Here is a 25,000-nt window from a genome sequence, read left to right on the forward strand (position 1 = left end):
ATGGCGCATCGCATTTTAAGCCGCAGTGTCAGTAACAAGTGCTATTTCTGTATTTGACACACACAAAGGACGCACCGTTTTTAAAGACGCAGCCAGGCAGGCATGGCAAAACATACACCAGCTTAAACATACGGACACGCTAAAAACATGTTTATAAAAAGGCAACGGAAGCAAAAATGAGTTTGGTTGTACTTTATTTAGCCATTTTACAATGTACTCACATCATCACCCACAAATCCATCAAAGTCCTCATTTTCTCTGTCCGAATTGAACAATTGTCCAAATGAGTCATCGAAATCGCCAAGTTTTATACGTTCGTCCAGGCGGCCACAATCCATTCGCAAATAGTAGCTAGCGTAACTAGCCTGACGCTAGTCCATGCTACTAATCACAGAGACATTGCTCCACCCACAAACATCCGACGCTACCGTGCATCTAGCAGGCCACACGCTACTCAGATCAGACAAGACATTCGACTCTGGAAAAAAAGTGGTGGTGGGCTTTGCATTTATGTGAATGAGGGATGGTGTAACAATAGCACTGTTCTGGTTAGACACTGTTCCCCAGACATAGAATTCATGTCGGTGAGATGCAGACCCTTCTTTTTGCCCAGAAAGATAGCCGTTGTCATCATCACTGCTGTCTACATCCCACCAGACGCTAAGGTAAGTGCCGCTCTCTCCCTACTAATGGACACAATAAACAATCACTAGAACGCCTACCCAAGTGCCACACACATAATTGCAGGAGATTTTATCAGGCAAATTTCGAAACTGTTCTGCCGAAATTTTACCAACACGTGAAATGTCCAACAAATAAATCTCTGGATCATGTTTACTTGAACATCAAAGGTGCATACAGAGCCGTACCACGCACATACTTCGCACAGTCATATCACGCCTCTTTATTCTTGGCCCCATCTTACATTCCCTTTAGCCGACAATTAGTCTGCAGAATTAAGGGAAACACAATGGATCCAAAGCAAGCCGGTGCAATGAAGGGTAGTGCGAAGAAAAGGCGTATGATGACAATCGATACAAATAATCGAAAAACATTAGTGTACGCATGAGGTGTTAGCAGATGGTGAATTACAAGATATAAAAGTATCAGAGCTTCCAACCTCCGTCGACCCCATTTCAGGAGTACCCTTGTCCCATTTCCGGAGTTTATCCGGAGTGAATGCGATTCACGCAAAATCAATATGCGCTGAAGTCGCACAAGACGAATCATTCGTCAGAACTTGTAACTCGGATGATTCACAATGCACTCTTGATACCGAATTCTTCCGCTTTACAGTGCAGTTGAATAAAGGCAGAAGCCGAAGCAATGGTGAGAATTTCGAGGCATTTAAATTCGAATTTTGGTACTTTTCTGAAATGGTTGCTTTAAAAAAATTAAGTTACATTTTTGAGTTTAGAGAGGTTGTCCGGCGTCCCAGGGTTTGCATTGCATTTCCGGGTAAACTCCTGAAATTCTGGAGTAGTTGGCAGCTCTGAAATATGTTTTTCCATTGTATTATCCTGTTTTTTCGTGTTAATTTCAGGCGGTGGGAGTGAATTAATTTGTATTTAGTTCATTTCTATGGGAAACGTTGATTTGAGATACGAATAAATAGACATACGAGATCAGTCCTGGAACGCATTAAGCTCGTATCTCAAAGTATGACTGTACTGTCTTACATCAAGTACTGCATGGCTACGGTCACTGTGGAGAAGACCATCCAGGTGTACCCAAACCGGAAACCGTGGATGACCAGCCAGATCCGATCACTCCTCCGGGCCCGAGATGCAGCTTTCAGATCCGGTGACAGGGCACTCTATAGCGCAGCTCGCATTAATGGCTGCCAATCGACCAGCCATCGACTTCCTCACTGACAGACCACAATATGTGAGACTCCAGGACTGTACGTCTGATGTGGTAGCTTGCAGCACGGGGGCCCCACAAGGCACAGTGCTCTCTCCACTCCTCTTCTCCCTCTACACATCGGACTTTAAACATAATACAGACACCTGCCACCTCCAGAAGTTCTCTGACGACACCGCTATTGTTGGACGAGTGACGGACGGGAACGACCTGGAGTACAGGGGAGTCATCACAGCCTTTGTTGACTGGTGTAGGCAAAACCACCTCTACATCAACACCAGTAAGACAAAGGAAATGGTCATCGATTTTCGGAGGAATCCTCAACAGACCACTCAGGTGAACATCCAGGGTACAGACATTGAAATCGTGGAGAATTTTAAGTACCTGGGTGTTCACCTCAACAACAAACTAGACTGGTCCACAAACACAGATGCCCTGTACAAAAGGGGCCAGAGCCGCCTCTACCTACTGAGGAGTCTACGGTCCTTTGGAGTGTGCAGGACACTGCTGAGGACTTTCTACGACACTGTGGTGGCCTCTGCAGTGTTTTATGCAGTGCTTTGTTGGGGATGCGGGAGCATGGAGAGGGACAGGAACAGGCTGAATAAGCTGGTCAGGAGGGCCAGCTCTGTTCTGGGCTGTCCTTTGGACTCTGTGGAGGAAGTGGGAGAGCGGAGGATGCTGACCAGGATGATGTCCATCATGGACAGCACCTCCCACCCTCTGCATGAGTCTGTGGAGTCCCTCCGAAGCTCCTTTAGCAATAGACTGCGGCACCCTCATTGCAGGAAGGAGCGCTTCCGCAGATCCTTCCTCCCATCAGCTGTCAGGCTCTTTAACAAAAAAATGGCTGTGTGTTAAGACCTACCGTATGCATGCATGTACATTTATGTGTATGTATGTATGTATGTATATATGTCCTAAGCAACACGCTTACTTAATTATATATTTATTCATGTATTTATTTCTTGACCTACTTATTACCTATCTATTTATGTCTAAAATGCCTTTCCTATTCCTGCATCCTCACCCTCTTGCCACTGGAACAACGAAATTTCCCGAATACGGGATGAATAAAGCTATCCAATCCAATCCAATCCAATCCAATCCAAAGCAGACCACAAGGGGAAGATAGTAGGGCAACTTGACGACCCCCGAACGATGTGGCAGAGCATACGGACCCTCACCAGCTACAAGGGCCAAGCTGCAACTCCTGTGGAATCAGATCCGGCACTGGCAGAGGGCCTAAACAACTTTTTTCCCCACGTTGAGGTCCCTAGACTCAGCAAGTGGTGCGCTCTCAACATCTTGGCGCTAAACGTCTCCAAAACCAGCAAACACATCCCGGACTTAGGAAGGAACAAACTGCTCCATCGCCCCTGTGTATTAACGGCGAATGTGTGCAGCAAGTAGAGACTTTCAAATTCCTAGGATTCCACATCTCTACTGATCTCACTTGGGCGGCAAACACCACAGCACTCGGCAAGAAGGCGCAGCAGGGGCTACATTTCCTGAGAATACTCAGGAAGGAGCAACTGAACACCAACCTGCAAGGGGTGATCAATGTAAGATTATATCAGTTTTTGTGAGTATAAAAGCATCGTTCTCATACAATCTGTGAATGGCTGACATGTCATCATAAACACTCAACTGTCTGACTGATTAATCAATCTTAGTCTTGTGATTGGGTTGACCTGTCAGCACATACACTCAACTGTCTGACACTGAGCAATCAATCTTTGCCCTGCAAATGACTAAAACGTATCTGTCCAAAGTCTTGCCGACAACTGTCAGTTTTGCCTGTATATAAGACTCACTCACTGGTCATTTGGAGAGAGTTGCAAGGACAACAGACTGAGCGATCACGCTGTTCGAGCTCTCCCCATTCTGCACTCTGGTAATAAACTTATTTCCTTTAAATTTGTCTCCCTCTTTCTTAACTTGCTCCTTAAGCTGTTTTACAGACCTATCAATCAACACAGCCCAAAAGATAATCAACTGCCCCCTAACTCAGTGTCAAGCATCTTCAAATCGCGGTGCCTTAGAAGGGCGGAGAGCATTATTAAAGGCAATGCGCATCCTGGCTTCCACCACTTCAACCAGCTCCCCTCTGGAAGGCCCTACAAAAGTCATAACAGCCAAGACAGACAGACTCAAGGACAGTTTCTTCCCAAGAGCTGTCACCATACTCAACCCGAGTTCTGCACCTAGGACCTAATCAAGACTTACTACTACTTATACCACTTATTTATTATGTTGACCACTTAGTGACTTCTCGTAATGTTAGGTGCTTGAAGTAATATTGGGAGGAAAAAAGTCATAATATTACGAGATTTAAGTCATTTTCCTGTATTTACGGTACGGTGAACCGCAAGTTGTTTGGTTTCAGGGGCATTAACTTTTGGCGACGTAAAGTCTCTGTGAGCACATTACTTTTTACGTAATATTGGGGGAAAAGTCAAAAATTAAAATAAGGTTAAAAAACGTTGCATTAATTATTTTAACATCAGTCGAACTGAAAGCTGTTCGGGTCTGCAGACATCAACTTTGATGACGTTAGATCTGCGTGAAAAAAATAGATTTTGGAATTATTTGGGGGGATTATTTAATTTCTGTTAACAAAACTTTGATGAGAATGAATTGATAATGTTAATATATGCGACATCGTTTTAAATTAGATTTCCCAATAGTGGTGTGCCTTGAGATTTTTTCAATGCAAAAAGTGTGCCGCAGCTCAAAAAATGTTGGGAAACACTGTTCTAGAGAATGGCTACATCGATACCAACTGCCAAAAACCAGGAATCTCAGGCTTTCCAAGGTGCGTAGGGCATTCTGCCATGATCTGGGACCAGATCCAGAAGGCCAAGCGAGAGAAAACCAACCTGCACGTCATTTGGCTCTACCTCGCCAATGCATATGGATCTGTCCCACACCTGCTGATCAGTTACGCCTTTGAGTTCTTCCATATGCATCCCTGCATCAAGAAACTAGTAGCACTCTACTTCAGCGACCTACAGATGTGCTTTGCCCTCCAGGAATTTACCGCCGGGTGGCAGCACCTAGAAGTGGGAATTGCAATGGGCTGCGCCATATCTCCAATCCTCTTTGTGGCATCCTATGAGGTAATCCTCATTGGAGCAAGACAAATGGTCGGGAACCCCCATTGAGCAGCTAAATGGAATACATAACCAGCCTCCTTCAGACAGCAGCATGCACATTTCGACTGCTGAAGAGGATGGACGAGTTGACGTCATGGGCCAGGATGAATATTAAACCCTCCAAATCCCATAGTCTGTCACTCAGAAGAGGAGTCAGAAATGACAACACCACTTTTGTCGTCGGGGGAGAAAGAATCCCCCTTCTCTCCGAGCAACCCATCAAGAGTCTAGGGAAGCAGTACACTGCAGAGGTGTCTGATAAACAGATCTAGAGGACCATCATGAACAACTCACTGATGGCCTGTCAAGGATTGACCAGAGCCCACTCCCCGGAAAGTTCAAGGTCTGGTGCTACTAGTTCACACTCTACAGGAAGATAATGTGGCCCTTGAAAATGAGCAGGATCTCCTCATCCACTGTGAGCAAGATGGATGGAAGAGCCAATTCATTCATCAGAAAGTGCCTAGGTCTACCACAGTGCCCTTCCGAAACTGGCCTCTTTGGAAGGAATGCACTGCAACTGCCACTGCAGTCTATCAGTCTGGGCTACAGGCAAGAGAATTCTAGGCTGGTTCTCGAGCTAAGAGAGTCCACTGATCAGTCAGTAATGAACGCCAACATCAAGGTTCCCACTGGCCGGAGGTGGAGCGTCCAGGCCTTAGGTTGACCAAGCCGTCAATAGACTGTAGCATCAGGAGATCATGGGCAGTCAAGGCAGGAAGAATAGGGCTAGGATGGGGAGAAGCACCACAATTCTGGTCCAAGGCTAATCGTAAGGAGAGGAAGGAGATGGTGGTGGCAGAGGTGACAAGGAAGTGGGAAGAGCAGTACAAGATGAAGGCCGTGTCGCAGGGCTGACAAGGAAGCTGGACAACCTGGGAGACAGTTGTCAACCGAAAGATCAGTTGGTCCGACCTGGGAAGATCCCACAGGCAAGGATCCGCTTCCTCATTCTCGCAACTTATGACACGCTTCCCTGTCCTCGTAACCTCCACAAATGGTTGGGGAATGAGGTATGCTGCGCACTTTGCAACGCTCCCAACGCCAGCCTCCAGCACATCTTGTCAGGCTGTGTTGGAATTATTGTAAATAAGTTATCCTGATTCTGGTATGACTGTCGAAATGCTTGCTAATAGAATTAGGGGTGTCTTGAGCCCTGGGGAAAGTTGCACCTTATTCAACAAAGAGGAACTGCCCCAGGGGTCCGGAGCCTGTTTGAACCATTGTGTGAAGATTGCGGGAGATCGGGAAAGAGACTGTAAAGGTGTTACCTTAACATACATCAAAGAACCTTTTGTAACTAAGAGATATCCCTCGCTTTCCTTTGATCAGCTTGAAACGTCCTGTAACTTGACACAATAAGAGACAAGGCGAGAGGAGACATCTTCAGAGTGTGTCGGAGGATTGAGACGCGAGCAGTCCCCGACCCTCTCACTGCAAATAAAGTTGACTCAATTCTCTGTGATTTCCTTCTTTCAGATTGGTGATACAAATGTCTGGTGTTTAAACCTAACATTTACCTGGTCCTTCAAGCCGGATCCCAAAATACCTGACGATCCCAGCGGGTGAGCAAGATCCAGAAAAAGTCTGTACACAGCATAAAGATCCTTTTCCAGGACTGTTTCTTCCTTACGGGCTGGGGTCCAAAGGTTGAAGGGATACCAAGGACGCAGAGAATCGTGAGTAAATTTTATTTAAAAAAGGAATGAATGAGAATGAAGTAAAATAGAGAAATGAATGAATGAGAACGAAGTAAAATAGAGACATGAATTAATGAGAACGAAGTAAAATAGAGAAATGAAGTAAAATAGAGACAAACAACAAAATTCTGTAGGAGGGCAGACTCCCTTAGTTGAAACAGACTGATTAAATTCTGTAAAGGATGGCGGAGTCCTGGTTGTAAATAAAAACCCTGACAATCCTAGGCACTATCAGGTAAAATTCAACAAACAAAATTCCGTAGGAGGGCAGACTCCCTTAATTGAAATAGATTAATTAAATTCTGTAAAGGATGGCGGAGTCCTGGTTATGTTGAACAAAGAAGCGAACTAAAAGGAATGAAAGTGTAAAAGTGTGAAAGGAAATACATTTTAACTACAACAAAAAAATCGAAAAAATCGTGTAACAAAAAACGACGTAAAATGCAAAAACAAGGTTCTGATCAAACCAAAACGTGGATGCAGATGGCAGGGCATAGAGAAAATGGTGAGAAAGATATTGTTATACAGTGCCAAGATACTGAAAGAGCTCAATATAAAGAAAAAAAATAGAATAAAACTATAAACGCATGCAAGTAATCTTCATATGAATAGATATATATATAAGTACGCTGTGACGCGTTCATAAATCTCGATTGTTGCGCAATATAAGACTAGAAACGACTAAGAAATATACTTATGCGGATAAATAAGATAAGAATATATATATATATATATATATATATATATATATATATATATATATATATATATATATATAGATATATATAAATATATATATATATATATATATATATATATATTAGGCCTGTTAAGAAACAGTGGCCCCCTGTTCAGCCCACTCCTCGTAACAGGCTCCACTCGCAAGCAGGGAGCACGACGAGGGGGGGAAGGGGGATAGATAGAAAGAGACAGAGATGTAGGAGGAGAAAGAGACAGAGAAATGTAGAGACAGAAAGAGACAGAGAAATGTAGAGACAGAAAGAGACAGAGAAATGTAGAGACAGAAAGAGAGACAGAAATGTAGGTAGAGAGAGAGACAGAGAAAGTTGACAGAGAGTTTTAGAGAGATGTAGAGAGAGAGAGAGAGAGATAGTTGACAGTGTTATGATATATTAGTGAAAAATTATGGGTCCTTTATTAAACACTAAAATTTATATTAGGAAATGCCTAGTGAAAGGTTATTTTCCATAAATTTTAATTGAGGTAACAGTGAGCACAGAAAATGGCTCTTATTTTAAATAAAACCGCCTTCTTAGAGCGGATAAGAATTCAGCCAGAGCTTTAACTATTGGTTTTAGCAATATGAGAGTGATTTGCGATTTAGACTTAAGTATTAAGAATCATCCAAATTATTAATGATATCAAACATGGAGAAAACAATGCAAAAATGGCATTCATCCAAATTATTAAGTAAATTAAACCTGGCTCATTTAGATAAAATAATTGATTTAGGTAAGCATGATTTCCCTAGGACGGAAGAGGCATAGAATGTTTTTAAGTGCACAAAAAGCATTCCTTGTTTTGCCCGGAGCAGGTGAAATATGCTTTGGCGTGGGTCATATTAATGACTATTAGAATATTAATTGCATTAGCATCAAACAGTTGATGTCAACCAAATGACGTTAACCTATTTCTTTTAAGAATGGTTAGTGCTGATAGCACAGCAAAAAGGTGGTTAGCTGCCAAGGAGCCCCAGACTGGGGATGGCGCTCTCCACTAGTGAAAAATTGCAGACCACTGATGTCTGAAAATGAGTGTGAGCATGAATGGTTGTTTGTTTGTCTTTTTGTGTTTCTAATTGGCCAACCACCAAGATATATAATCAATCAGATATCAAGGTGGAAAATGATTGAGAAATTTGAAATCAATTTTTGATGAAAATTGTTTAGTCCAATGAAATTTTTAATGGTAAAAGCAGCAGTACTCCAAACGTGAAACTTGAAGGGGAGAAACAAATCTGCTATGCAAAATTTAGGAGCACTGAGAAAAAAAAAACAAAGACAGTGCTTGATACGAAATTCCAAAGTACTATTGATTTATTGTGATAATGGCATCCAAATTATGTTAACAGAATTATTGACTGAATTGACAAGTTTCCCTATTTTGTTCCGAAAAAAATATATATATATATGGAAATCCAATTTAGTGGAATGTACCAAACGCCATTATTCACTGCACGATTGGAACTGGAGGATGAGGCTAATCATATGTCTGCATAAAAGAAAAAACTTTAAAGAAACGCATTAATTTTGGGTTAGCAGGAGGAGACTGTACTTCTCAACAGGAAACAAACTGGACCAACGGTGGTCCCGGGAGCCTGGGTGCTCAAAACAAGTGTTGCTGACCAACCAGCAGACATGAAAATAGCGGATCCATCTGGTGCACTGTAAGAAGGTTCTCTCAGTTGAAACGTATGAGGAGACAGGTAAGATAAACTTTTTGACGTGATCAGACAAAATGGCAAGCACTCCAATATTGATTGGAAAGATTATTGCTCGGGGAGCAATGCTGTAAGCCATGAGGAACTTTTTATATTGGTTTTATTGTCTCCATAAAAAAATGTGTTTCAATTGAGACTAAACCTTCTTACAGATAGTTAAAGTAAACAATTGAGACTAGATCTTCTTACAGATAGTTAAAGTAAACAATTCGAGAGAAAAGAGAAACTACAATGGATAGAAATGTAACTAGATTTTAATTTTATGCCTGACTATTGAGAAATATTGATTAAGAAAGTTTTATAGGAGATGATTGGCAAACTCCAAAGACAATGGAATGTTACATTTGATAATAAGACTACTAGTTTGGGATATTTTGAATTTCAAAACAACTGAGGTTAATATGCAACACGATACACATTGTTAATTGAATTGGGACTTGATTAGTATGCATTTTAAAAGTAATGGGTTTTAATTGCTCTAAAGGATACAATTATGCAAAAATATTGACCCTGACAAACAAGGGATGCTTACAATTTAGTGGGTTCAATTCTATTTAGAATTATAAATGTGTGCAATGTGTTTCTGGATATTAATTGATGTGAATCTAAACCGTTACAGAGAACGGGAAAGCTGTTTTCATGAGGAGAAAGCAGCCTGGTTTGCTTTTTGTATTTTTCCTATTTTTAGTATTAGTTAATTTGTGTAATTGCAGGAAAGGAAAAAACAAATATAGTTCTTGATCTTAACAAGGAAGCAGTGTTCAAAATAGAATATCAGCTAGCATGTTTAATTTTGACTGATAAGGTATTTACATTTTCACAAACTATAGTGATGGAATAAGTAAGAATGTTGCGATTTTTGTTCATTGGTGTATTAAGCCCAACCAAATAGCTGTAAGCAAATGTTAAGCACGTGTTGAAGACAACAACAAAACTGAGCCGATCTCAAGAACAGTCTGCAGACGAACTGTACAAAGCTAAAGGCCTACCGTGCCTACCAAAAATTTATTCCAAAATTGAGCCATAAATGTCTCAACAGGGGGGAGATATGATGAACAGGTCTAAATACCTATTTTAAATTTTTTTGTAGGAACTGTTTAATTTGTTACAGATATAATGTGCAAGATGACCTCAGGCCAAACGAGGCCAATGTCCAAAAGAGTGTGGGACTGGTAGAGCAAACAAATGGTACGATAAAACCAAGGCTTAAGAAAACCATGGAAGAGATAAAGAAGCCATGGCCAGAACGCCTAACACTGGTAAAAACGTATATGAAGTTAGTGCCAACTAGCTCGAGATTAACACCTTTTGAGATGGTTCATGGAAGACCATTCCAACTTCCTTTATGGGAAGGTGACCCATGACGAGAGACTAAGGAAGGAGAGAAACTTATCCAAAGAACATGTAAGATGCCGTGATCTTTTTGTCTATCTTGCAGGAGGTGGTGAAGCCAGGTGACTGGATCCTGATCCGAGTCATAAAAAGGAAGTCCTGGTTCTCTCCACGATGGGAAGACCCATTTGTGGCCCAACTCACCAACCTCCCCAGCAGCAAAGATCGCTGAAAAGTCAAAGTCGATTCACCAACCTCAGGTCAAGGTAGTTCGAGACACAGGTGACTCTGAGTAGACTGTAAGTCGGACGGTGTCAAAACCCTTGTCCGTAAAAAAAACTCATCTCGTTCTTCCTAGCCATTATTTTTAGTATTGTAGTGATCGCGCTGTGGTATCTGCTGTAGTAGCATTGTAGTCTTTCACCCCGCCTCCGGAGGAAGTCCGACTACAAAGGGGGCTGTAATTTTAGTTTACAGTCATCTCAAACCCGGTGAAGATTTTCCACAGCTCCGTGCTGGCATTAGGAAAGATTACAATCTACCAGCATGATATTCACCCGGGTACACAAGAAAGGATTGGCGGTGGGAGGGACGATCGGTGTAATGATAGTGTTTTTCCAATGGCGGATGAAGAAAAGGAGAAACCAGTGTTTTCAAAGAAAATAGCAAGAGCCAACTTCACGTGCATTAATAGAATGGGAAGTGGGTTAATTCTGGGACGACTTAATAGTATACAATGTAAACAAGTGGTGACGGTTGATATTACGTTCAAACCGGTAGCTCGTAGCGACATCTGGTGGTGGTGTGGTGATAATAGATTGTACGACAGGTTGCCATTCAACACTACTGGCTATTGTGCATCTGTGTCACTGCTCCTGCCTGTTTCCATAACAAAGATGTCTGCTCCTGAGTTGGTCACTGTAACAGGAAACGTCCTGCCTCAGCACTGGAAAGGCAGAGCCAAGCGGTCCGCTCTTGGATGGGGCGATGGGGACCCAACCTACATCGACAGCATCGGGGTTCCCCGAGGTGTACCAGATGAGTATAAGCTCGCTGACCAAATTGCACGACTCCAGAACAGGACGGAAGAAGGGTTTGCAGCCATCCATGAACAGTTGTCGGCTACCTCCTTGATGGGCTTCCAGAAAAGGATTGCTGTTGACATGCTCCTGGCAGAGAAAGGTGGCGTATGCTCCATCTTTGGCGACCAATGCTGCACGTTCATCCCGAACAACACAGCAGCTGACGGGAGCTTAACCAAGGCCCTGGAGGGCCTTCCATCCCTCAACAGCAAGATGAAGGAACATTTTGGAATCGACACCTCAATGTGGGACGAATTTGGTAGCATGTTTGGCAGATAAACAGTTGGTTGTATCAGTTCTAATGTCAATCGCTGTTTTTGCTGCCATTCTCACAACTTGTGGATGTTGTTGTATTCCCTGTATTCATGCGTTATGTCAAAGATTAATAACAAATGCCATAGAACCAGTCGAAATCAGAAATGTATGCCTTATTCACATCTGAAGGCGAACCACGGGACGATGACGATGACGACGGATCTGGGGATGATGAGGAAATGCAGTTCATGGGACTGCCTAACCTGTTCCCAGATCCTAAAGACTATGGCATTGACTTTTGAGTGTAACGTTTTTCTGTTATTTTGGTGATCCTGTGATGCGAAAATCTGAAAAGAAGAGGTCATGGGTGATGATATTTTATAGCAGAATCCGGATAAACAGGGGGAAATGTTGGAATTATTGTAAATAAGTTATCCCGATTCTGGTATGACTGTCGAAATGCTTGCTAATAGAATTAGGGGTGTCTTGAGCCCTGGGGAAAGTTGCACCTTATTCAACAAATAGGAACTGCCCCAGGGGTCCGGAGCCTGTTTGAACCATTGTGTGAAGATTGCGGGAGATCGGGAAAGAGACTGTAAAGGTGTTACCTTAACATACATCAAAGAACCTTTTGTAACTAAGAGATACCCCTCTCTTTCCTTTGATCAGCTTTAAACTTCCTGTAACTTGACACAATAAGAGACAAGGCGAGAGGAGACATCTTCAGAGTGTGTCGGAGGATTGAGACGCGAGCAGTCCCCGACCCTCTCACTGCAAATAAAGTTGACTCAATTCTCTGTGATTTCCTTCTTTCAGATTGGTGATACAAATGTCTGGTGTTTAAACCTAACAGGCTGCAAGACTGCACTTTCTCAGGGGCGCTATAGATGGCGCCATGACTAGGCCCTGAGGAAACTAGCTCAAGTGCTGGAGGGACGCCGACAGAGCAGTAAAAAATCACCACCAGCAGAGATCCACGCCAACTTCGTCACAGAAGGGGGGAAAGAAATACAGCAGGCCGAGAGAGACACTTAAGGCCCTTTTTCCATGGTCATGAGTGGGACATAAGGGTTGACCTCAACAGGCAGCTCTGATTCCCCACGGAGATCATCACTACATCACTCCGCCCAGACATTGTGGTATGGTCCTCCAAGGCAAGAGCAGTGCACCTCATAGAACTAACAATACCACCAGAAGAGGGGATTGAGGCCACCTTTGAGCGCAAGAAGGCCAAATACTGGGAGCTGGCAGCTGAGTGCCAGGAAATTGGCTGGAAGTGCACCATCTACCCAGTCGAGGTTGGCTGCCGATGCTACGTCGGGCTGTCAGCAACATGCCTCCTGAGGGACGCACGGGTGACTGGAGGCAACCTGAGGAAGGCCATAAAAGAGCTGGCAGAGGAGGCAGAGAAAGGCAGCTTTTGGCTCTGGCTGAGGGGGAAGGACAGGAGCTGTGGAAAATAACAACAAACCCCAACAACGGCTGCAGGAGGCAACAGCCATCAGCTGCAGGGGGTGACAGGGAGACGTCTCGGTGACTGCTCCGCTACCAGGAGATGTTCCAGGATTAAAGGAGCGAAACATCAATGAATGCTGGTTCCTGGCTGATTACCCTGCAGCTGACCCGTGGGCACCAGAGGAGGTGTGACAGGCAGCAATGCCAAGCAGGAAAAACACCTACCTGTACATCAACTGAGAAGGACAGATGTGAAAAAAAATAAGTTAAAATTTAAGTCAGATTTGTGCATATGCTACTGACATTTATTAAGATGCATAATTCGTAGAGCTTAAATTTTATTAAGACTAGATCATTTATGGGTGCTTATGGTTATACTTATGTGATACTGGTTTGTGTCCATAGCGAGCAATTATGATGTTGCTCATACTGGTCCTCAGTGTGCTCAGAGAGGTTGTCTGTATGCCCAGACATGCGAAAAATTAGAGGGAACATTGCTTGAGAAGTTGAGACCCATAATTCCTTTTTTGTTAAGACCTGGCTGTCCAAGAAGCTTGAAAGAGCCAACCAGAATTCTCAAGGCCTTAATGCTAAATCAAGTTAATTAACAGACCAGCAGGCTGCAGAAAAAAATCCTTATATGGAAATTCCTGAAACACACCCACTGATATTCGAATTAACGCCCATTTTGACCAGCTGGAAAAAGACCTTAGAAACTGGAGTCAGATCATGAGAGAATATCTTTTTTTTCTTGCAAATAAAGACAACTGATAATAATAAATGTCCTGTATTTGGCAATTAACTCACAAAATCCTTCAGAACAAAATTAAGAACACCAATAGTAGGAAACGGTAAATCGGTAAAATAAAATAAAAATAAGGCAAATATTTTCACTACCTTCAGTTTTCCGTGTTGCCTTGGTCAAGCATCGATATTGACAGGTTAACAACCCTCTCCTACTGTTCTGTCGTGTGGTCAACAACTTTTAACAGAAGTGCACATCTTCCGGGCGCATCCGCACGACGCGACCATTTTTTGGCGGTGACGTTCAGTTCTCGTCGCTATAGGATTGGCCGAGGTGCCGAAAGGTTCGCCTAGGAAATGCCTGTTTAAAAGCGCGCCAGTCGTTCTTAAGAGTCGTAATGCGTTCGAAAAGTGCCCCTTTAAATATGCTTATACTACTATAGCGACTGACGACATAGCATACATAGATGATTATTAACAATTTTATATTAAAGAACAAACGTGGACACAAATCTTTTTCTCTCAGCTCGTATCAGTGTCCATCTCTAAACATTTAACAAAGTTCATTATTTATTCCCTTGGTTTTAAACCAGCGCTAGACTCAACCCTTTTCAACGTCTAATAATTTAGTTGCTTGTTTTATCTATTAAATTTTACTGATTTTGTCCTTGCAAATCATGGACAGTGTTTTGCCAACGTGTGGTTTTAAAGTCAATTTTTGTGTAAAAGTCAGCAGTTGTTGTGACGCTATGAGCTGACGTAAGCCCCCGAGCACATTTGGCACCCAGAACAAATCGTGTACCCACACGCTCTATAAAATGGGTAGCGTGAGACACATCCGGGGTATTCGACCAGCATGGAATTCGGACGGTACTCGGCGACCTCTGATGACGTTGCACGATCACGCAAGAAGACAATTACATGACAGACAAGAACATATCGGACTTGGTAGTGAGAAACGACGATTACGAGCTGCGCTTCCCAATCATGAACGTGCTTTTCAAGGTCTGTACAACTAACTAATATGTTATTAACGCACTCACCAGGACATTCAGGCTGTCTGCAAAATGAATTTGTACAAAGCTGTTCGCTAGAGCTCCTTGCAGCGTAACATAAATGACTGAATGCGAAATTCCATTTTGTAAAAGAAATGTAGAGTCCAAATGGCTTAAACTTGTCACGATTTGCTTCGGCTGCGCAACAAAGTCGAATCAAGGATGCGTGAAGCAAAAAATGAGAGGGAAGTGCTGGTGCACAACTTAGGATTTATTGACAAAATAATCATACAAATAACAAAAACTGGGACAAAGTGAACTTAATCAAACTAGACAGAGGAGACTCACACCAAACGAAGAGGCAAAATATTACTCACTCAATCCAACAGGAAACACGAAGAAGTAGACAATACTCCTCTCCTACAACCAGACATGCCAGAAAACAGGGTTTATATACAGTGGTACCTCGATATACGATCTTAATGCGTTCCGGGACTGAGCTCGTATGTCGATTTACTCTTATCTCAAATGAATGTTTAGAAATTATCTAAAAACAAATTCATTTGTTCCGACCCTCTGAAAAAACACCAAAAACAGCATATTGTATAGGAAAAACATTTTTATTTGTTCTAATTCGCCATCTATTAACAGAGTAACAAATAACTAGTGGTTATGATGTTTAATAGTACTAAAATTAGCCAGATTTCGCGGAGGGATAGAGAGGGAGGGGGAGAGGGAGAGACCTTTTGCACGGCAATGGGCTCGTAACATAACAAACAAATTAAAATGAACTTGGATTACGAAACAGACACACTCAAAAATAAATGTAATCTAACCTTACACTAAAGACAGTGCCCATGATGTTCTTATGAGCAGCCTCTCGCGTCCGCTGTATACTCGTATATCAAAATTTGTCTCGGAACTCAAGATAAACATTTGCTCGAAATTTTACTCGTATGTCGAGGTATTACTGTACACAGACAGGGTCATTCAAAAATAAAAACAACTGGTCGCACAAGGGAAGGGAAGCCAGGAGGGACACAACAGGCGAAATGCATACAATAATAATGGACAGCACACACAAGTAAAACACACACACATCCATCCAAAACCACAACAAAACTAATGGCAAAGTTTACACACACACATGTACAGTGGGGCAATTAAGTACAGTGGTACCTCGTGGTACGACATGCTCGTGGTACGACATGCTCGTGGTACGACATGCTCGTGGTACGACATGCTCGTGGTACGACATGCTCGTGGTACGACATGCTCGTGGTACGACATGCTCGTGGTACGACATGCTCGTGGTACGACATGCTCGTGGTACGACATGCTCGTGGTACGACATGCTCGTGGTACGACATGCTCGTGGTACGACATGCTCGTGGTACGACATGCTCGTGGTACGACATGCTCGTGGTACGACATGCTCGTGGTACGACATGCTCGTGGTACGACATGCTCGTGGTACGACATGCTCGTGGTACGACATGCTCGTGGTACGACATGCTCGTGGTACGACATGCTCGTGGTACGACATGCTCGTGGTACGACATGCTCGTGGTACGACATGCTCGTGGTACGACATGCTCGTGGTACGACATGCTCGTGGTACGACATGCTCGTGGTACGACATGCTCGTGGTACGACATGCTCGTGGTACGACATGCTCGTGGTACGACATGCTCGTGGTACGACATGCTCGTGGTACGACATGCTCGTGGTGCGACATGCTCGTGGTGCGACATGCTCGTGGTACGACATGCTCGTGGTACGACATGCTCGTGGTACGACATGCTCGTGGTACGACGAAAATTTCGATCGAATAATTCGCTTGCGATACCATTAAAATTTCGAGATGCGACCAAGCCAGGTGGCCATGACATGAGAGCCTGTTTATCATTGTTGCGCACTGTCTTTTTTTGCCGCATCTCTTTCGTGTATAACTACTATACCTAGGAGGACTGAACGATTTATTCAGACAAGTTTCGACCAGGAAACGCACAACGCGCATGCGTGGGCAAAAAGAGGGCTTTTTGGGTAATGAAGTATACTCGTGCACACAACACCCATAGGCGATGGCACCCTTTCTCAGAATAAAACTTCATTACCCACAATCAATACGTGGGTAAGCTCAGCTATTGCATTTCCTGTTATTCTTTCTAAAGAAAGAAGCTCCCACGATCGTTCTTTCAAGACTATTTCTTGTTGGAAAGAGGTTGTGCATTATCCTATTGTGAGGACATTTGTGTGCATCATTTTCGGGATATTTTGAAGCTAATACAACAGCAAACGGTCCATCGATAGCAAACGTGAGGGTGGAGGCGTGGCAAACCGCTAACCCGGAAAACGAAGGTAACAAAAGATTAAGACAAAACTAGAATTCAGTTTTGTGTAAAGTTACATTAAACGTATGTTTGAGTGTGTCTGTATATATTTATCCAAGTTAATTTAATTTTTTTTTTTCGTTTACGAGTGCCGTGGATAAAGTCCCCCCGAACAGCCCCCCCCTCCGCCTCCGTGTGTGTCGTTGTCTCTCCCCTCCGCGAAATGCGTCTAATTTAACATCTATTAAACACATTTTATTACTATTAAACCCCTCGTTATTTATTACTTTGTCAATATATGGGGAATTAGAAGAAATAAAACATTTTTTCCAATCCAATATCCTGTTTTTGGTGTTTTTTCAGAGGGTTGGAACGAATTAATTTGTTTTCAATTCATTTCAATGGGAAATGTTCGCTCGAGTTACGAAAAGCTCGACATACGATCTCAGTCTCGGATTGCAACAATCAGGTGCATACTGCCACCTACTGTACACAAGTATGTACCACCTATCCTCTACCTTGATTTTACTTACAACATTAATTGGTTCCAGAATTTTTTCATAATTTGGATTTCTTGTAATTAGAGCAGTACTTAATTAGTAAATTAAATCTTGTTTTCGTTGGGGACGGTCATTTGCACATCAAAGTGTTTCGTAACCTGAAAATTACTATAAAAGTACTGAGAGACATTCTTAAGTAGAGGTACGAGTGACTGCACAATGGGCTTTAGTACATTGACTCTACCTGCAAATAGTAGTTCACAAACGATTTAATCATTGATTTTTATTGATTTTAGTGATTAGTCGTTGCAGCCTTATTACAGACTTTGACCAAGACAACAATAATGATATTGATGATTTAGTGATATTCTCCTTCAAACTTTGCCTTAGTCAAAGAATGGTCTGTTTTCAGCAATTACAGTGTTATAGTTTTGGCATTCTAGCTGTTAATTTCACCCCACGCTTCCAGGAGAACATGGCATTAATAGCATAGGCTTGATGGGCACTTCAAGGTTACATTTATATCTCCATACATATTATTTTGAGTGCAGTATTACCTTGAGATACGAGCTTAATGTGTTTCGGGACTGAGCATGTATGTCAATTTACTCGTATCTCAAATCAATTTTCCCCATAGAAAATGACTAAATACAAATTAATCCGTTCCCAACCTCTGAAAAAACACAAAAAATAGGATATTACAATGGAAAAACATATTTTTATTCATTCTAATTCACCACCTACTCACAAAGTAACAAATACCTATCTTGTGGTTATGATTTTCAATACTAAAATGTGACATTATAGACTTACCGCGGAATGCGCGGATGAGAGAGCGAGAGAAAGAACAGGAGAGAGTTGACGCACGGCAAGGCACTCGTAACATAACGTAAACTTTAAATTGAACTTAAATGAATTTGGATTACTATACACACACTTAAAATATGTTTTAATCTTACGTTAGACTAAATTTTAACCTTCTTGTGTGATAACCGAAGAAAAGATGTTAATGTATTCCACTGCAGCTTTTGAGTTGGAACTTTCTGCTTCTCCATGCCTCAAAACCAAGTGTATCCGTGTTTCGTTTTTTAAAATGACCAAACCAGCCACGACTCACTTTTAAGGGTTCCGCTGGTGTCTTTTTCAGCTGGATTTTCCGCACATTATCGGTCACGCTATCTCCAGTAAAAAATGCAACATGTACAGCCCGGTGCTTGTAGATATCTTTACACGAGGGAGATGAGGCGAGAAAGACAGAGAGATGCTGTCCTCATAAGCAGCCTCTCGCATACTTGGCTACCCGGGCGGGCGCATAGGGAACCTCTCGTATGCTTGTATCTCAAATTTGTCATGTATGTCAAGGCAAAAATTTGCTCGGAATTTTCCTCGTAGCTCAAATTTTTCATATGTTGGGACACTCGTATGTCGTATGGGACACTATGTGCTTGTTGAAAGTAAGGGAGCAATTATGGGCCGCCTTCCTCATCTGATGTCAGCACTGCTTGGAGCTCCCCTACCCACAATCCGCTTCCTTGGGAGTGGTGCAGAGTTGTTTGCATATGTTCTGGCCATCACTTGGTGACATTTTTATCCTCCTAAATTTTATACCTGTTTTTTTTTTCTTTTTGTCTTCTAGAAGGTGTTTAAAAGTCTGGGTCAGGGACTGAAATTCAGATCTATTCACAAGAGTCCTGCATGGAGAAGTCCTCTAATACCCATAGTCATAGAGCAAACGGTCAGTGAAATATCTTCTAGTTCCACTATTAAAAGCAAAGCCGGGCCCCCTGCTTGTTTTACACTAAAGTAGGGTTCGGTGAATGCGCATATGAAACTGGTGGGGTTCGGTAGCTCCAACAAGGTTAAGAACCACTGCATTAGATGATCGTATGTACTTAATTTTATATGTTGTGCTTTTTTATTTTTAGGGGCGAGGAGAACGAGCATATGACATATATTCTCGCCTACTTAGAGAGAGAATAATTTGTGTAATGGGTCCAGTGAGTGTCCTTCTTTATTGAAGTTTGTGTTTTAGGATATAGTTCAATGATGTTGACGGGATATTCTTTCGCTCCCCATCGAAGATTGATGATGCTGTTGCCAGTCTGGTGATTGCCCAGCTGCTTTTTCTTCAGTCAGAAAGCAACAACAAACCTATTCACATGTACATCAACAGCCCAGGTAAGCAATCATGATACAGTTGTGGTCAAAAGTTTACATACACTCGTGAAGAACCTAATGTCATGGCTCTCTTGAGTTTCCAGTTATTTCTACAACTCTGATTTTTCTCTGAAAGAGTGATTGGAACAGATATTTCTTTGTCACAAAAAAACATCATGAAGTTTGGTTCTTTTATGACTTTGTTATGGGTGAACAGAAAACAGTGATCAAATCTGCTGGGTCAAAAATATACATACAGCAGCGCTAATATTTGGTAACATGTCCCTTGGCCATTTTCACTTCAATTAGGTGCTTTTGGAAGCCATCCACAAGCTTCTGGCAAGCTTCTGGTTGAATTTTTGACCACTCCTCTTGACAGAATTGGTGCAGTTCAGATAAATTTGATGGCTTTCTGACATGGACTTGTTTCATCAGCATTGTCCACAAGTTCTCAATGGGGTTTAAGTCAGGACTTTGGGAAGGCCATTCGAAAACCTTAATTCTAGCCTGATTTAGCCATTCTATTACCACTTTTGATGTGTGTTTGGGGTCATTGTCCTGTTGGATCACCCAACTGCGCCCAAGACCCAATCTTCGGGCTGATGACTTTAGGTTATCTTGAAGAATTTGAAGGTAATCCTCCTTCATTATCCCATTTACTCTCTGTAAAGCACCAGTTCCATTGGCAGCAAAGCAGCCCCCAGCATAATACTACCACCACCGTGCTTGACGGTAGGCATGGTGTACTTGGGGTTAAAGGCCTCACCTTTTCTCCTCCAAACATATTGCTGGGCATTGTGACCAAACAGCTCGATTTTTGTTTCGTCTGACCACAGAACTTTCCTCCAGAAGGTCTTGTCTTTGTCCATGTGATCAGCAGAAAACTTCCGTCGAGCCTTAAGGTGCCGCTTTTGGAGCAAGGGCTTCCTTCTTGCACGGCAGCCTCTCAGTCCATGGAGATGCAAAACATGCTTGACTGTGGACACTGACACCTGTGTTCCAGCAGCTTCTAATTCTTTGCAGATCTGCTTTTTGGTGATTCTTGGTTGAATCTTCACCCTCCTGACCAATTTTCTCGCAGCAGCAGGTGATAGCTTGCGTTTTCTTCCTGATCGTGGCAGTGACAAAACAGTGCCATGCACTTTATACTTAGAAACAATTGTTTGCACTGTTGCTCTTGGGACCTGCAGCTGCTTTGAAATGGCTCCAAGTGACTATCCTGACTTGTTCAAGTCAAGGATTCGCTTTTTCAGATCCATGCTGAGCTCCTTTTGACTTTCCCTTTGTAGCGTTTGTGGGCGTTTGCATCCAATGAGCCCTATTTAAATGGCCTCAGAGAAGTCACCAGCTGTAGTCACTCATAATCACTCACAAGAAGTTAAGAGGCCATGCTATGAAGCTCATTTCACTGACACAACTTTCTAAGTCACCAAAATTGCTAATTCGTGTTGCTGTGTATATTTTTGATCCAGCAGATTTGATCACTTTTTCTGTTCACCTATAATAAAGTCATAAAAGAACCAAACTTCATGAATGTTTTTTGTGACAAAGAAGTATGTGTTCCAATCACTCTATCAGAGAAAAATCAGAGTTGTAGAAATAACTGGAAACTCAAGAGAGCCATGACATTATGTTCTTCACAAGTGTATGTAAACTTTTGACCACAACTGTACACTCACATACACATACGCATACGCGCACGCACACACACGCACACACATACACACACACATACACATACATATATATACATATACATAGTGGTACCTCGACCTACGATCAGCTCTACCTACGACATACGATCAGCTCTACCTACGAGATACGATGAAAATTTTGATCGAATAATTCGCCCTAGATACGATCAAAATTTTGAGATGCGACCAAGCCAGGTGGCCATGGCACTGTCTTTTTTGCGTCTCTTTCGTGTATAAAATATATCTACGAGCACTGGGCTGCACATGATGAACTTGTTGTAATGGATGATATCCTGTCGCTTGGAAATTCCTTGGGGCTGGAGGTTAACGAGGCAGATGTGAATGACCTAATCGCCAAGCACCACGAAGATCTCATGACACAGGATTTAATCGAGCTCCAGTGAACATTTGTTGCCGGAACTCAGTAGCAAGGAGGCGGTGGAAGAGGCGGGGCCCCTGGCTACAAAAGATATCAAAGACATGCTCGCGAAGTGACAAGAGTTTTCTGATTTTGTAGAAAAGAGGCGCCCTGACAAGCTGGCAAGTGGTCGCGCGTTATCGTATTGTGAGGACATTTGTGCGCGTCATTTTCAAAATATTTTGAAGGGGAGGCAAAAACAAACAACTCTTGATGCATTCGTTTTGAAGACTCCGGCTGAACGTGTGGGTGGAGTCAACCCGTTACAAAGGTAAAAAAGATTAAAACTAAATTAGAATTCAGTTTTGTGTGAAGTTACATTAAACGTTGAGTGTCTGTATATATATTTATCCATGTTAATTTAAATTTGTTTGTTCGAGTGAGTTGCCGTGGATAAAGTCCCCCCGAGACCCCACCCCCCCCCGTGTATGTCGCTGTATCTAACCTCCTTGAAATGCGTCTAATTTTACTTCTATTAAACACATTTTATTACTATTAAACCACTCGTTATTTATTACTTTGTCAATATATGGCGAATTGCAACAAATAAAAATGTTTTTCCAATCCAATATCCTGTTTTGGGTGTTTTTTCAGAGGGTTGGAACGAATTAATTTGTTTTTAGTTCATTTCAATGGGAAACTTTAGCTCGAGTTACAAAAAGCTCGAATACGATCTCAGTCCCGGAACGGATTAAGATCGTATGTCGAGGTACCACTGTATACATATACATATACACTTGTGGGAGAACCTTTTCAATTCCTCTATACATATACACTTGTGGTGAGAACCTTTTCAATTCCTCTAGGTGGTGTAGTGACAGCAGGCCTGGCCATTTACGACACTATGCAATATATACTTAATCCCATCTCCACTTGGTGTGTTGGACAAGCAGCTAGCATGGGTAGTTTGCTTCTGGCAGCAGGGACAACAGGCATGAGGCATTCTTTACCTAATGCTCGTATCATGGTCCATCAGCCATCTGGAGGTGCCAGGGTAGGTGGAACCAAATTTTACAACGTTACTAGGAAATTTTCTAAAGCTGTGACTGATAAAATATTTGATGCTTCATATGGTAGTGTAATTCATCTTGTTTTTCAGGGTCAGGCTACTGATATTGCCATCCAGGCTGAGGAGATCCTGAAATTAAAGAAACAAATAAACAATCTCTATTCCAAACACACTGGCCAACTGCTGACAACAATAGGTAGGGCTCCAGTTGTTTATCAACACTCTTTGAAATGTTTTATTTTAATAAAAGCTCACAGTTTGATCAATCATAAACCTCTTTTATTTATTTTTCTTACTTATCAAGGTATTTATTTGAAACAAAAATATTATCATGCAATAAATTATTTTAGGAAACAAATTAATTGTGCCTTGAGCTAGAAATTCACTTAAAAACAAATACAGTGGTACCTCGTCATACGACCGCTCGTCATACAAAATGCTCGTCTTACGAGGGAAATTTCGATCGAATAATTCGCCCGTGATCCGGTCAAAATTTCGTGATGCGACCAAGCCAGGTGGCCAAGGCATTTTTTTTTTGCATATCTTTCGTGTATAACAATATTTACGAGCACCGGATGAGTTATTCAGACCAGGAAACGCACAACGCGCATGCGCGGGGAAAAGAGGGCTTTCTGGGTAATGAAGTATACTCATGCACACAACGCCGACAGGCAATGGCACTCAGAATAAAACTTTACCCACAATCAATACGTGGGTAAGCTCAGCTGCTGCATTTCCTGTTATTTTTATCTAATACGAGGAGTATTATATTACTTCTCGTTGGCTGCTCATAAGAACATCAGGGGCACTGACTCGCAACAGCATCCCCGGTAGCAACTCTATCATAGGAGCCGTTCGAGGGGATGCGAACACAGATGCTACAAGCCAAAAGGAGCCGCTAGCCAGCGCCCCCGAGGCTCCCATGAGCAGTGGAGCGATCGCTGATACACAATATACTGGGATAATGTGTAATGATTTTGACATTGTCCAGAGCAATACATTTTTTGTTTAATTATTTTATTGTTTAATAATTCTGGTGAATTAAAGAGTGGGCCAATTACCAATCAACAGGCGCAAAAGTCTCGCAAAAATCCTTTGTTCGCACTGACTGCCTCAAAAGGTTGTGCAACCAAACATTAAGTTATGTGTAAACATTGTTTCTGTCCAGGCCTGTTTCATCAATATTTTTTAATACTTCTTTTGAACAGCAGTTCAAAAATAATGGTTTATCATTATTATTTAATCATTTATCCATCTTCAATGTGCTTTTCCTCACGATTTACGATTCATTGCTTCTCGCTTTACAATTTCACTATACTCTACTGGACTCTCATTGGCTGTCTCACAACAACTCTCCATGTTTCAACATGAAATTTTGATCCACCAGCAGGCGTCTCAGGAGGGAGAAGCAGTGCACCATCAACACAGTGTTTAGTGGGGATGGGGCGCTGCTGACCTCGACTTGGGTGTTGTGAATCGGTGGGCCGAATACTTTGAAGACCTTAATTCCACGGACACGCCTTCCCAAGAGGAAGCAGAGCCGGGGAACTCTGGGGCGTACTCTCTTATCTCTGGGGTTGAAGTCGCCGAGGTGGTTAAAAAGCTCCTCAGTGGATGAGATCCGCCCGGAGGTTCTAAAGCCTCTGGATGTTGTGGGGCTGTCTTGGTTGACATGCCTCTGCAAAAATCGCGTGGACATCGGGGACAGTGCCTCAGGATTGGCAGACCGGGGTGGTGGTTCCCCTTTTTAAAAAGGGGATTTGGAGGTTATGTTCCAATTATTTGGGAATTGCACTCCTCAGCCTTCCGGGGAAGGTCTATTCTGGGGTCCTGAGGAGGGGTCC

General features: G+C 42.5%; 2 protein-coding genes across 4 annotated transcripts in view; one reads left to right on the top strand and one right to left on the bottom strand.

Moving 5' to 3' along the window:
• The window catches only part of engase (endo-beta-N-acetylglucosaminidase), a 97,282-nt gene extending 82,881 nt beyond the window's left edge, over positions 1–14,401 (bottom strand). The window contains exon 1 of one of the 2 annotated variants that reach the window (XM_077619071.1): positions 14,204–14,401. The gene's annotated coding sequence lies outside the window, so the exon portion shown is untranslated. The remainder of the gene's footprint in view (positions 1–14,203) is intronic. The other variant, XM_077619072.1, reaches the window with a different exon arrangement.
• A 476-nt stretch (positions 14,402–14,877) lies between these two features.
• clpp (caseinolytic mitochondrial matrix peptidase proteolytic subunit) overlaps positions 14,878–25,000 on the top strand; it is an 18,356-nt gene continuing 8,233 nt past the window's right edge. The window contains exons 1-6 of one of the 2 annotated variants that reach the window (XM_077619079.1): positions 14,878–15,055; positions 19,518–19,613; positions 19,804–19,875; positions 19,960–20,056; positions 22,954–23,141; positions 23,247–23,352. In XM_077619079.1, coding sequence (XP_077475205.1) covers positions 14,972–15,055; positions 19,518–19,613; positions 19,804–19,875; positions 19,960–20,056; positions 22,954–23,141; positions 23,247–23,352 — 643 coding nt within the window. In that variant the 5' untranslated portion in view covers positions 14,878–14,971. Of the gene's footprint in view, positions 15,056–19,514; positions 19,614–19,803; positions 19,876–19,959; positions 20,057–22,953; positions 23,142–23,246; positions 23,353–25,000 lie in introns of both variants that reach the window. The other variant, XM_077619078.1, reaches the window with a different exon arrangement.

This window comes from Stigmatopora argus, chromosome 14 (genome assembly GCF_051989625.1).
Source record: "Stigmatopora argus isolate UIUO_Sarg chromosome 14, RoL_Sarg_1.0, whole genome shotgun sequence".
Classification (NCBI taxonomy): Eukaryota; Metazoa; Chordata; class Actinopteri; order Syngnathiformes; family Syngnathidae; genus Stigmatopora; species Stigmatopora argus.